The sequence below is a fragment of the Typopeltis vanoorti genome, chromosome 3 (genome assembly GCF_054136105.1).
Source record: "Typopeltis vanoorti isolate ZY-2024b chromosome 3, IOZ_Tvanoo_1.0, whole genome shotgun sequence".
NCBI lineage: Eukaryota > Metazoa > Arthropoda > Arachnida > Uropygi > Thelyphonidae > Typopeltis > Typopeltis vanoorti.
Window position 1 is genome coordinate 39231849 of NC_143551.1, and position 15492 is coordinate 39247340.

The 15492-nt window shown below is 35.2% G+C and overlaps 1 protein-coding gene across 1 annotated transcript in view; it reads right to left on the minus strand.

Annotated features, from left to right (window-relative positions):
- Positions 1–11919: 11919 nt before the first annotated feature.
- The window catches only part of LOC150108066 (tRNA (carboxymethyluridine(34)-5-O)-methyltransferase alkbh8-like), a 249687-nt gene continuing 246114 nt past the window's right edge, over positions 11920–15492 (minus strand). The window contains exon 12 of the mRNA XM_090415571.1: positions 11920–12487. Coding sequence (XP_090271697.1) covers positions 11942–12487 — 546 coding nt within the window. The 3' untranslated portion in view covers positions 11920–11941. The remainder of the gene's footprint in view (positions 12488–15492) is intronic.

Sequence of the window (15492 nt, forward strand, 5' to 3'; positions counted from 1 at the left end):
CATTAGCAATAAACTTTTGTGGAATGGCATAGTCATTCTACTTGGCCCATTTTTATACACACATTAAAACTTGTCAACTGCCTCTTCATGTTTTTTCTTCGAGTTCATCGTCTTCTAATTCATTCTGTAGCGTCATATTTATAATTTCAGCATCTGATTTGATTTCGAATTTCACATTTGGGTTCAACCTGTAATCCATTCGGCAATATCTGTTTGTGAAATTTCAACATCTGGATTTATATTTTTAACCAAAATTATGCACGTTTTTGAATTTCCTCTCTTTTCTGTATATTTGTGATTCATGCCGACAGTACAGTATGCTTCACGTTTGCTTTTTTATACTGTACAGTATAAAAAACAAACGTGAACACATAATACATCAAAATAGGCCTACAGTATAACCATACAATCGACAGTATGAAAGAAATGCTGTACTGTAATAATAAAATAAATAATTATTAAATAAAAATAATAGTACACAAAATAATAATACGTAATAAAATAAAACTTTTTTTCTTTCAAACCGCAGTTCGGATTACTGGAGGGTTCGGATTAGCGAGATTACCACTGTATATATAACAGTGATTTTAACAGAAATTAAGCAGCCACATTCAAATTATGTGCAATACAGTATGTTGGTATAAGAACTGACATGACTTTAATTTTGCCTCTAGTGCTTTTTTTTTGCTCCCAGCATATTACTTGTTCCATAGCATGCTAACTAGTTATCAGTCTTCCACTGTAAGATTAAGAAATGAGTATCATTTTTGAATTTATGTAGAAGGATCCCATTTTGGTTTCTTTTTATATCTCTGTATCTAATCAAAAATTCACAAAGTTCAGAAGCTAGTCTGAGTTTAGCTAATTCTTGTTTATGAAACATCAGCAAAAACTAAAATTCTTTATATTTCATGCCATTTGGTATAGCTCTGAACCTGTATCTGTCCATGATTATTTAGCAAGACTATCAAGTTTTTGAAGTCAATAAATAGTATATTTGAATGTAGCTATGTAATATAGCTGTAGTTAAAAGGTCCTTGAGACATTCAAAACATTTTAGAATCTATCTTTCTTTGGCAGGCAGCTAGAGATTTTTGGAGATGATTCCTAGCCAAGCCTCGCAGCATTTTTGTCAGCACTGAATCCCCTCATGAAACCTTTTGAAAAACAGCAACAAGACACATATCTTCGTAGTATGTTGGGGGGGGGAGGGGGGGAGATCTACAAAGGAATTAAGTTATTAATTACATAAGGTATCTTGGTTAGGAAACAAAAACTGCTAAATTTTATTGGCAGCTGCCTGTAATCAGATATGACACTAAAAAGATGTGTTTTTAAAATGAAAAAACAAACAAACAATAAATAATGTGAAGAAAGTAAGGCAATACAATATATTTTGTAATCATTAGAATTACACTGAAATTTCACTTGTCTCTGATAACTTGGACATGAGTAGTTCTCGTGTGTTGGCTTATTTGCTAAGAACTTTCATATGCATTCTTCTTTTCCAGGGACTACCTCTAAATACTTCAGCCCACCATGGACTCTGATTCTTCTCTCCTTGCAGACAGCTTCACCACATCCTTCCTTGCTGAGCAAGTATTTTCTATGGGAACTCTGACTTTGGTTCTTATTTACAAACATTTTCCCCTTTCCTCCAATAACACATTAATTTGGATTATTTTTAAAACTTTTGTTCAGCTATTTCTAGACTATATTACTGTTTTTTAGCTGCTCAAATCTTTGTTTCAAATATCTGTACATTCTTGTATCTTGGACAAATCTTAAAAATCTGAGTATTTACAATACAGGAATTTATACACACATTAATATTGCAGCATAGTGATAATCATAATTACTTGCTAAATTTCTGCTTAGGATACTAGTCAATATTCTGAGAAATTTAGCAGGTATTTGCCATCATTATTACCTATATCCTTTTATAAAAATTTGTCCAGGTAATTTCTGTATATTAGTGCATTTTGAACTGTTTAGTTTCTCTAATAAGAGCCAGCTTCTTCCTCTAATGATTTGAAAAATTTTCTCAACTTCTCTGCTAGAACTATTGAACACAGGCAATGAGTATCATTTTTGAATTTATTATGTAGAAGAATCCATTTTGGTTTTCTTTATCTAACACATGATAGTTTTCTAATTCCTCTGCTAGTTCCATTTCTTTTCCACTGATGCTTTAAATTATGTTGATAATGCCTCTTTTTTTCTGTTTAAGTTGTGTCATAGCTGACTTTTCCTTATTTGTTGTGGTTTTCTGGATGAAAGGGGGGGGGGGGGGTGGGGACGGGAAACCAGATACAGTACAGAAAACGTTTTATAACTGGGCAGATCCTCAACCTGATATCTTCTTGTTGCTCCATTACTGTGTGGATGTATATATATAATTTCAGAAAATATAATTATATTCAGTATATTTGATTAGATTAAATTCCAAATTGCTAACCCCATGCTTGTTCCTACATCCAGCAGAATAAACAGATTCTACTAGATAAATGAGGATTAAACATTGGATCTGAAGACCCAGTTGAATCTATGCATTGGTAGGCCTGAGTATAGGTCTCTTTCTTGTTATTTTGTTCTTATGCGATGCATATTTTATCCAAGAGTTTATTAATGAATTATTTGTGTGTTACAGGAAGAAAACTTGTCTAATAAATAGGTTTTCTTATAAAAAGTTATTTAAAACTCTTTTTTAATTTCTTTCTTCCAAATATCTTTTTTTTTCCATCATTGAATTCCTGATATGTACTCTCAGGGGATGTATAGGATAATTATAATAATACTACATGAAAAAGTTACTCCATTACTAACTTCCAATCAATAATTTTCCTTCAAATTAATCTATCAAGACTCCAATATTATCAGATTTTATATTTCTGTTTTTCATCATCAAATTCCTGCCATGTGTCCTCAAGGGGATGTACATATTTCTGTTTTTCATCATCAAATTCCTGCCATGTATCCTCAAGGGGGTGTACAGGATATGACATTACTACATGAAAAATTTACATCATTACTAACTTCCTATCTACAATTTTCTTGCAAATTAATCTGTTACTTGTCAAGACTCCAACATTATCAGATCTTATATTTCTATCATCTAAGGAACTTTGTACAGTATCAATCCACCTATATCTTGGTCTTCCTCTGGGTCGTTTTCCTGCCAACCTGGCAGAGAACACTTGTTTTGCTAATCTTTCCTTGCCCATTCTCTTTAAGTGACCATACCACATTAGATTAGCTCTGCTAATGCATTCCTGGATTCTATTAGGAAAGAACTTGACCAATGTCAAGTTCTTTCCTAATATCCTCATTTTTAATATGATATTGCCATTGATGCCATCTGTTCACGCCTCTAATCTTTCTCAGGACTCTAATATCTGCGGTCTCTAGTCTTTGGTCAAGTGTTTTACTTCTGACCCAGCTCTCATATCCATAAGTTAAAATTGGTTTGAACACTGTCTTAAATGCAGCTAATTTAGTGTTCCAACTAATTTCTCTCTTATTCCATATGAATTTATTCAATTGACTTCCTACCATACCAGCTTTGTTGATTCTATTGTCTATTTCCATATTTAATTTACCATCTTCACTAAAAATCGTGCCTAAGTAGCTGAAATGTTTTACTTGTTCCACAGGTTCTCCATTCACAATGCAGTTGACAATTTCAATGATTCTGCCTATTTTCATTGTCTTTTTTACTGCTGACCTTCATACCATTTATATTACAACAGTTATTCAATTTAGTCAGGGAATCTTGCAGACTTGTAGCAGATTTATTTAGAAGTATAACATCATCTGCATAGAGTAAAGAGCTGAGATTAACATCTCCAATTTTGATATCAGGTTTCATACCACTTCATAATGTGATCCATTTGTTTGATTAGCAAAACACTTGTTTTGCTAATCTTTCCTCTCCCATTCTGTGTAAGTGTCCATACCACCTGAGATTAGCTGCACTAACACATTCCTGAATGCTAACAATGGCAAGTTCTTTCCTAATATCCTCATTAATGTGAGCCTGCCATTGATGCCATGTGTTCACTCTACTAATCTTTCACAGAATTCTCATATCAGATCAGAGGTCTCTAGTCTTTGTTCTGTTTTATTTGTAACCCAGCTCTAGGATTCATAAGTTGAAATTGGTTTGAACACTGTCTTTTATACTGGGAAATTAGTGTTTCAACTAATTTCTCTTATTCCATATAAATTTATTCAGCTGACTTTCTACCATACCAGCTTTACTAATTCTGATGTCTATTTCCATATCTAATTTATCATCTTTACTAAATATAATGTTATGCCTCAATAGCTGAATTGTTTTATTTGTTCTATTGGTTCACTATTCAGAATATAGTTGATGTTTTTATTGTTGCTTCTGCATATTTTCATTGTCTTTGACTAGTCCATGTCCTGATTTTCATACCAAATCTATTACGACAGTTATTCAATTTAGTCGGGGAATCTTGACTAATTTTGTGCTGAATTTATTCAGAAGTATAACATCACCAATTTTGATAATAGATTTAATACCACTTTCCTGAAAGTATTAAATCCATGGAGATAATGTGCATCCTTGTTGCACACCTGATTTTACTTCATCTTTGTGTTCTAACTGCTGACTTACTGTTTAAATAGACTACTATGTATTACTTGATATAATCTCTCATTTACACCATATAACTGCAGCATTCCGAACAGCTTTCCTCTTTGGAACCTTGTTATATTCCCAAGATTTCTCAACTATTTGTCTTAACCCGGCGTTAGTAAGGTGGGGTATCACAGACCCCAAAGATGTAGAAAGAAATAACTGTGACGCTGCTACCTTACTAACGCTGGGTTAAAGTGAAAATCTATCTGGACAAATTTGGCATGAATCCAACTTGTTCTTCACCAAGTTTCCATTCCACAATTTTTCGTCATTGTTTCTCAAGTATACTTGCATAATCTTACTGGGAACCCTCAGGAGGAAATACCTCTAATTCTTGAATTGTTTTATTTCCCTTTTTATAGATGGGTACCATAAGATCTGCTCCAATCATCTGAAATTCGACCTTCTGAATTATGCAATGCAACCACTGTGTAACTTTTATACCTCTATATATATTTGAGCATTTCTGGCCAAATTTCATCTATTCCAGCTGCCATTTCACATTTTTGATTTTTTTTCTACTTCAAGTTTGGATAAGCATTCATGCCTGCATCCCTGTTGGGAATTTTCTACTATCATGCTGACACTGCCTTGTTTCATTTAGCATTTAGAAGGGGTAGCCATAGTATTCAACACTAAATATGAGGCTAATCTTCTTGAATGGCAGGCAGTTTCAAGTAGAGTGATGTAGGCAAATATCAGAATGGGGAACTGGACAATGAGACTTATTTGTGCCTATGGTCCCACAGAAGGTTCTACTAAGATAGAAGCAGAGGAATGTTTTGAGGCTCTAGAGAAAGCTACTGACACAATGAAAAAGTTGGTCCTTGTTGGGGATCTAAATAGCAGAGTAGGAAGTGATTGTCAGACATACAAAAATATTTTGGGAAAATTTGGAGAAAAGAGCAAAGCTAATAATAATGGTAAATAACTGTTGAATTTCTGCTCAGGACATGGACTGGTTATTACTAACACTATGTTCAAACATAAAAATGTGCATAAATTCATGGAGACAAGAGGCAAGGAATAAGAAAAGTCTCATTGACTATGTTATTATTGATAGTGATATTTTCTCCCTGGTGCAGGACACCAGAGTGTACAGAGAATTTGAAATTGGAAGTGATCACCATTTAGTCTTGAGCAGGATAAAATTGAATTTCATATTGAAAAGAATGACATGTAAGAAAGTTTTAAAGCGAATAAAAGTTGAGCAGCTCTCAGGTGTGAACTGTAGACTAAAATACACAAAGATTATTGAAGAAAAAAATGAAAGAGTTTTGAGAACAAAAACCAAACCTTGGAGATTCAGTGGCAAACGTTGAAGAAAACCCTGATTGATTCAGCCAGAGAGGCATGTGGCGAGGTTGTCTGGAAGGATAGAAAAATCAGAACTATATGGTGGACACATGAAATAAGAGAGGCAGTGAAGGAAAAGAAGAAAGCATATCAAAAGTTCCTGGCAAATAAGTCAGCTTGTGCTCTTAGAGAATACAGAGACAAATGTAAGAAAGCTAAACACTGTGCAAAATTAGCTAAACAAAAGTCATGGGAGGACTTTGGCAAGAACATAGAAAATAAATATCAAGAAGGTGGTAAGGTATTCTGGAGGTTGGTGAAGAAGCTTAGAAATGGAGGAAAAAGTGCTGTAAAAGGAGTTAGAGATGATAAAGGTGACATGAAAACTGGAGAAAAAGATGTCATTGAAGTATGGAGTAAATACTTCGAAAAACTGCTAAATGAAACAAGCAGTGATGATAGCACAGTGGTAAAAAACACTGACCAGGCATGCAGTCAGGAATACATATCCATACTTGAAGTAGAAAAAGCCATCAAAGGCTTGAAATGTGGAAAGGCAGCAGGAGTAGATGATATTCGACCAGAAATGCTGAAGTATGGTGGGATAAGAGTCTTACAGTGGCTGCACTGCATAGTTCAGAAAGCCTGGGCAGAGGGATGAATTCCCGATGATTGGAGTAGAGCCCTCATGGTACCAATATATAAAAAGGGAAATAAAACTGAATGTGAGAATTACAGAGGTATTTCCCTACTGTGTGTTCCGGGCAAGATTTATGCCAGTATACTTGAGAAAAGATTGATAAGAATTGTGGAAGAAAAGCTTGGTGAAGAACAAGCTGGATTCAGGCCAAATAGAGGCTGTCAGGATCAGATATTCACTTTATGACAAATTGTCGAGAAAGCATGGGAATATAATAAAGATCTGTATTTAAGTTAAGGGAATAAAAATCCCTTATTGTTTTTCAGCCAGTAAGCGAAACTAAGATCGAAAAACTACGATATGAACGTTTGGCTTTTCATCTTAGTTATACTATGTTATAATATATAGTGACACACCTTTCTGGCAATCGTATAGCAAAAGTATGCAAGTTCTTTTCACTTAAACTCTGATATTCTAGGTCTAGCTACTCACTGATGAGACCTCAAAAAAGGTTGAAACCGGTCTTGGTAGTGACCTCTCCTCATAATGTAAAACAGTACTACATCTCCTAAGAGCTGTGTGTTTTTACATTATGAGAAAATATCAAGAACAGTGAGGGATCTTGCTCCACCTTTGCAACGAGTTGCAGTGGTGTGGCACTACCAAGTGGTCACTTACGCTTGGATACGCTGACAGTTCGTCGGCATGAAACGTTCAGATCGTAGTTTTTCGATCTTAGTTTCGCTTACTGGCTGAAAAACAATAAGGGATTTTTATCCTCTTAACTGATCAACCTAGCCAGAAAAAAAAATAGCCGTTTGGCTTTTCGATCTGTAAGTTTTGTCGATCTGGAAAAGGCATACGACAAGGTGCCAAGAGAGAGAAACTATTCAATACAGTACAGTTATATGTATGGTGTCAATGGGGCATTATATCAAGCAATACCTTGTCTTTATTTGAGTTGTAAGTCAGCAGTTAGAATTGAAGAAAGTACAGGAAGATGTTTAATGTTAAATCTGGTGTGAGACATGAATGTACATTATCCCCTCTGTTATTCATTATCTATATGGATCGCATTATGAAGGAAAGTGGTATTAAACATGATATCAGAATTGGATATGTTAATGTCAGCTCTTTGCTTTATGCGGACGATGTTATGTTATACTTCTAAATAAATCCGCTACAAGTTTGCAAGATTCGCTGACTAAATTGAATAACTGTTGTAATAGATATGGTATAAAGGTCAGCAATAAAAAGACAAAGACAATGAAAATAGGTAGAATCGATGAAAATGTCAACTGCATTCTGAATGGAGAACCTGTGGAACAAGTAAAACATTTCAGCTACTTAGGCACAATTTTTAGTGAAGATGGTAAATTAAATGTGGAAATAGACAACAGAAGCAACCAAGCTGGTATGGTAGGAAGTCAATTGAATAAATTCATATGGAATAAGAGAGAAATTAGTCGGAACACTAAATTAGCTGTATACAAGACAGTGTTCAAACCAGTTTTAACTTATGGATCTGAGAGCTGGGTCAGAAGTAAAACACTTGACCAAAGACTAGAGACCGCAGATATGAGAGTCCTAAGAAAGATTGGAGGCATGAACACATGGCATCAATGGCAATATCATATTAAAAACGAGGATATTAGGAAAGAACTTGACATTGTCAGCATCCAGGAATGCGTTAGCAGAACTAATCTCAGGTGGTATGGTCACTTAAACAGAATGGGCGAGGAAAGATTAGCAAAAGAAGTGTTCTCTACCAGGTTGGCAGGTAAATGACCCAGACCAAGATATATGTGGATTGATATGGTACAAAGTGCCTTAGACAATAGAAATATAAGATCTGATAATGTTGGAGTCTTGACAAGTAACAGACTGATTTGGAGGAAAATTGTAGATAGGAAGTTATAATGATGTAAATTTTTTCATGTAGTACTTTCATATCCTGTACACCCCTTGAGGGTACATGTCAAGAAGCTGATGATGATAATGATAGCATTTAGCAGCCTCCTTTCATTTAGGAGAGAAATGATGGGACTGACTTGGAGATATCTATTGGTGTGTATAGGTTTTCTGTACATCGAAATTTCAGAAGAACGAGTCAGTTTTACGTCCAGGAAAGGCAGGGAACCATTAGTTTCAAACTCAATCACTCTAGACATCTAGAATATCATTATATTCAGTTTTCATGTCACCTTTATCATCTCTGATTCCTTTTACAGTACTTTTTTCCTCCATTTCTAAGATTTTCAATAAATTTTTTTTTTTTTTTTTTTTTTTTTTTTTTTTGAAATCTGTAATTTGGTCTGAGTCTATTTTAGATGGAAAATTGGTTCTTGAGTGTAATACATGTCAGCTACTTTAAAAGCCATACTGCTTCTTTGTGGATATAATTGGCATTACTGAGACGAAGAATTAAAAAACAGGTGAGACATTACTAAATAAGTATAGGATGCTATTTTCAGGCAATAATGATCAAGGAAAGGAAGGAGTAGCAATGGCATTCAATGCCAAACATGAAAATAAACTTCATTGGAAAGCAGTTTCAAGTAGAGTTATGTGGGCAGACTTCAAAATGGGGAAATGGACAATGAAACTTATTTGTGCCTATGGTCCCAAGAAAGTTCTATGTAAGAAGTGGAGGAGTTTTTTTGAGTCATTAGAACAGGTAGCTAACAATGAAAATGGAAAAAGTGGTCCTTGTTGGAGACCTGAACAGCAGAGTAGGAAATGAATCTCACCAGGCATATTGGAACATTTGAGAAAATGGCAAAGCTAATAATAATGGTAGGTATATTTGCTGGACATTATTTACTCAGTACAAGGACTAGTCGTTACTAACACTATGTTTCAACATAAAGATGTGTATAAGTTGACATGGAGAGAAGATACAAGAAATACGAAAGCCTCATTGACTACCTCATCGTTGATAGTGATATCATAAAGTTGGTTCAGGATACAAGAGTGTACAGAGGATTCGATGGAAGTAACCATTACTTAGTACTAAGCAGGATAAAAATAGATATCACATTGAAAAGAACAGTATGTAAGAAAGTTTTAAAAAGAATTAAAGTTGAGCAGCTTTTACAAGTAAATTGTAGACTCAACTATGCAAACATTATTGAAGAAAATTTGCAGCAGTTTGAAAACAAGAACCAAACCTTGGAGTCTCAGTGGCAAACTGTGAAGAAGACATTGATTGATTCAGTTAAGGAGGTATGTGGTGAAGTTGTATGCAAGGATAGAAAAATAAGAACACCATGGTAGACACAAGAAGTCAACAGATGCCCTAAAAGAATACAGAGAAAACTGTAAGCAAGCTAAGCTGTGTGTAAAAGTAGCTAAACAAAAATCACAGGAATACTTTGGTAAGAACAGAGAAAATAAATATCAGGAAGGTGGCAAAATGTTCTGGAGGCTATTGAAGAAGCTTAGAAATGGAGGAAAGAGTACGTTAAAAGGAATCAAAGATGATAAAGGTGACATGAAAACTGAAGATAAGGATATCCTAGATATCTGGAGTAATTATTTTGAAAGAAAATAAAAAGGAACCAAGCAGTGACAGAACTGTACTAAAATATTTTCAAGAGGAATGCATATCAATACTTGAGGTAGAAAAAGCTGTCAGGAAATTGAAATGTGAAAAGGCAGCTGGAGCAGATATTTGACCAGAAATGCTTAAGTATGGAGGTATAAAAATCGTGCAGACTTTTATAATTCAGAGGGCCTGGACAGAAGGCCAAATTCTCAATGATTAGAGTAGGGCTCTTATAGTAAATAAAGCTGAACGTGAAAATTATAGAGGAATTTCTCTACTGATTGTTCCAGGTAAGATTTAGACAAGCATACTTGAAAAGAGGTTGAGAAAGATTGTTGAAGAGAAACTTAGAGAAGAACAAGCACAGTTCACACCAAATAAAGGTTGTCAAGATCAGATTTTTCACTTTAAAACAAATAGTTAAGAAATCGTGGGAATATGACAAGGATCTGTACTTAAGTTTTGTAGATTTGAAAAAAAAAGGCATATTATATTACAAGATGCCCAGAGAAAAGCTTTTCAAAACACAGTTATACACAGAGTTAAACACAGAGCTATCCGTAGTCTATATTTAAGTTGTCAGAATTGAAGGAAATACAGGAAGATAGTTTAATGTAAAATCAGGGGTAAGACAAGGTTGCACATTATCTCCAATCTTATTCATCATCTATATGGATCCCATTATGAAAGAAAGTGGCATTAGGCCTAATATCAGAATTGGAGATGTCAAACTTAGCTCTCTGCTTTATGCATATGATGTACTCCTAAACACTTTTAACTAAATTGAATAACAGCTGTAACAAATTTGGCGTGAAAATTAAAATCAGCAATAAAAAGACCAAAACTTTGAAAATAGGCAGTAGCATAGAAATTAGAATCTCTATTCAGCTGCATTCTGAATAGAGATTCTACAGAACAAGTAAAATATTTCAGCTATTTAAGCACAGTTTTTAGTGAAGATGGCAGGTTAAACCTGGAAATAGACAACAGAATCAGCAAAGTATGGTGGGGTAGCCAGCTGAATAAATTTTCATGGAATAAGAGAGAAATTAGCCAAAACACTAAACTAGCAATATACAAGACCGTAATCAAACCAGTTTTAAGTTATGGCTCTGAGAGTTGGGTTAGAAATAAAGCAAATACTAGAGACTACAGATATGATGGTTCTGAGAAAAATTAGGGGAGTGAACTGATGGCATCAATGACAGAATCATGTTAAAAATGAAGATATTAGAAAGGAACTACATGTTATTAGCATTCAAGAATGTGTCAGCAGAGCTAATGTAAGGTGGTATGGCCACTTAAATAGAATGGGCGAGGAAAGGTTAGCAAAACATATGTGGGATGCCAAGATGGCAGGAAAGAGACCAAGGTCTAGGTAGACTGATTCAATCAGAAGTGCCTTAGAGGAAAGAAATATTAGATATGACAATATCAGAGTGCTTACAAGTAACAGACTAATTTTGAGAAAAATTGTCGATATTTGATTAATAATCATGTAGTGCTGTCATAGTAACCTGAATACCTCTTGAGGGTATACATCAAGAAATTGATGATGATACTGCTTCATCAAGAACATTACAATAATTATAATATACAGTATATTAGGATCTAAACTTGTTAGTAATTGATATCACCTGGCAATGGTACTAGTTTAAGAAAGATTTTTAACTATACAGTCTCTGGAAAATGTTTTTTCACTTCAAAAAAACACTATGTATAAAGTTCACAATTTTTAATTTTTTACAACATAAATTACGAAATAAAATGTTACAGTAAATGTACTAATATATTACAGTTTTTGCAGCACAATACACCAATTGCCCTTATCATAGTAACTTTCAAGTATTTCAGTGAAACCTGCATCTTGCACAAGTATTTCTAGCTCTTCTTTCATAAAAACATGATAATATCTGTGGTATACTTCAGAAGTGCCATCTTTCAAGTCAGATTCACTGTGATGTTTTGTATGCCATGGCACCATTATATCCTGATGTTCAAAATTAGTTCTATTTACATGTACAGGAAAATTCAGAAAAGCCGTTTTTTGTGAGCAAGCAGCAGAAGTGGATTCTGCAGAAGCATTTTCTCTCAAGGATATTGTCAAGGATTGTTGAGATCCAGAATCTAACTTAATATCAGTTTTTCTGTCTTGACTATTATGACCTTTTATAGCTGAATCGCCCAGATTTGTTGTTTTTGTGTTAATTTTTGATTGTTTTAAGTAATTAGAAGGCCCTTCTGGCCCTTCTTGTTCCATAGCCCATACATATATCAAAGCTTTACCCCCTATCCTAAGCACTCTTATAAGTTCTTTTATTGCTTGCAGTCTTCGGTCCTATTGAAAGGGAGAAAAAAATAAAGAGATCAGAGAACTTGCAATCATTTTATCTCCTTTTCATATCTACTATAAAATTCACTTTTAAAGCATCTTCATAAAGTATATTTATGACACCTCTGTTAAGCAAAAATACAATGCAGCACTTCTCATATGTGTGACAGGTAACCATTCCACTGGATTACTTAATGCTTAGTTCAAAATTCTGCCGTTTTAAAAAAATGTATTCTTAACTTTTAGATGTAATGACAGAAAAAATTAATTTAAAAACAATTCTGTTCTTTTCATACTTCATCTTTTTTTAAAAAAATTAAATAAAGCTGATGATTACATTTGAATGAGTTTGGTGTTGGGCATTTAGAAAGGCTATTGTTTTCTGAGAGGGCACAGAGTCAAGAAGTTAATGTAGCAAATGATCAGAGTCTACCTGTGAAGCAGGATACCACAAGATGATGAAATGCATAAAGGTGAGGACGGGACATGTAGGAATGGAAATCAGAGTCAGGATTAGGGGAAACGGCAGTGGTCCGAAGAGAGAGAGAGGTATGGTATAGCAGCTAGAACAGAGAATGTTGGTGCTGGTAGAATGGCTTCAAACACACAGCGATTGTTATGTTTATACACAAATGTAAGGAGCATTCAAAACAAGAGAGCTGAGTTTGTTGCATCGACTGAGACAGTATGCCCCAAAATAATTGGAATAAGTGAAACTTGGTTGTCTGAGGGACATGACATCCCTCAGACAACCAAGGGAATAGAACTAGAAGGATATATAATTTTCCAGAAGGAAAGACATGTGAAAAGAGAAGTGGGGAGTGCTGTTAATGATTACACAGGAATTGTGTCCACAAAGTGTAAAGTTGATAGTGCATGCACAGATTTTGAATCTGTGTGGCATGAAGTTGAAATAAACAGGTTAGTATATCTGTTTATATAACAGATAGGATGCTGTTATAGGCCAGGGAATGCAGAGAATACCTATTGTGAAATGTTTAGGCAAATTAGTTGGGCATGTAAAAAGAAGGTGATCCTGATGGGAGACTAATTACAGGAATATAGACTGGAAGGAGGAAATAGCATAGAACAAGGAGAGCGAGTTTGTGGAATTTCTGAAAGATAAGTATCTTAAGCAGAATGTGATTGAGGCAACTAGAGGCTTTAATGTTTTGGATTTGGTGATAACTTCGCAAGATGTAGGTAATGAAGTGTTGACACTGCTGCCAATTGGTAAGAGTAATCATGAGGTACTTGTTTGGGAAGTGATGAAACAAGAAAAGGTCACTGCCAAAAATGGATACATGTGGAAGTATAAAGGAGGTTATTATAGGAAGCTCTGTAGTCATATAGCATCAGTACATTGGGTAGATGAGCAGAGCAGAAAAGATGTTGACAATGCATGGAAACTCACAAGGCAGTATCTGACAAAAGCAATGTATGACTGCATACCAAGGGTTAAGCAAATAAATAGAGTAGGAGTGAAATGGATGAACAGTGAAATTAAGCAGGCTGTGCTGGAAAAGAAAATGTTATGGAGGAGGTACAAGGCAGGTGGTGATTGGACTCATGAAGATTATAAAGTGCAGGCTAGAAAGGTGATGAGTATGGTAAAGAAAGAAAAGGTGCAATATGAGAGTAGATTGGCTGGTCAGGCCAAGGGTAACTCAAGGTAATTTTTCCACTACATGGCAAGCAAGAGGAAGAATAATTATAGCAGATTAACACTGGTGGATAGTCACGGCAGCAGATTAACAACTGCAAAGGATATAGTTGAATTATTGAACGAGCACTTTATCAGCATATATCATACTGGTATAAATGATCCGATACAATATATAGAAGAGAGGCAAGTATTAGGAGAATTGGAAGTGAAAGAATCAGAGGTGTATTAAGTGTTGATTGGGTTAGATGTTAATAAGGCTGTGGGAATGGATGACATATTACCACGTATTCATAAGGAATGTGCACCACAGTTGGCTGTGCCCTGACCTGGTTATTTAATGAAAGTCTTGCAGTGGGTAGGGTACCTAAGGAGTGGAAAGAAGGCAAAATAGTACCACTCCACAAGCATGGTTCTAAGACATAAATCTTCAACTATAGGCCAGTCTGTATAACTGCAGTTGTGGTCAAGGTGTTGGAGAGATTGATAAGGAATAGAATACAAGATTGGGTTGATGGATATAGCATTCTTTATGATGGTCAGCACAGATCTGTTAAGGATAGGTCCTGTTTTAGTAATTTACTTTTATTTTATGATAAGGTGACAAGTGTGTTGGATAAGGGAGAATCACATACAGTGATATGCTTAGATTTTGCAAAAGCGTTTGATAGATTACCAAATGGGTTGGTGTACAAGCTGCAGAAGATGGGAATAGATAGTATATTATTATTATTACGGGCAACTTCAGGGAGTCATTAGACTCATCGAGGGAGGCCCAAATCATATTCATCACAACCATCCGACATTCATACAGTATCTATCATACCTCGCCTTAAACTCATTCACTGTCGCAGCATCCACCACAGACTCTGGCAGCCCATTCCACTCATTCACCACTCTAAATGTAAAGAAACCAGCTCTAACACCTTTACTAACCACACTTTTGCCCAGTTTCCATGGGTGTCCCCTAGTCCTCCCACAACTAGCCCTTTTCTCAAAAATATCTTCTGAATTAATTTTATAGAAACCCTTTAGTAATTTGAATTTCTCAATCATATCTCCCCTCCTCCGCCTATTAACCAATTTTTGCAACCCACAAATCCTCAACCTGTTCTCATAAGGTTCATTCCACAGACCTGCTATCATCTTGGTCACTCGCCTCTGGATCCTCTCAACCTCCTCCCCATTAAGGAGAAACCTAGGTGACCAAATCTGGGCACAGTAGTCGAGATGGAGTCTTATCAAGACTCGATACAGAGGAACTATAACCTGCTTGTCAACGTATTCTTCAGCAACCAAGTGATTTGATGAGCTGATTTGGCCACTTTTGCAATGTGCCCCTTAAACT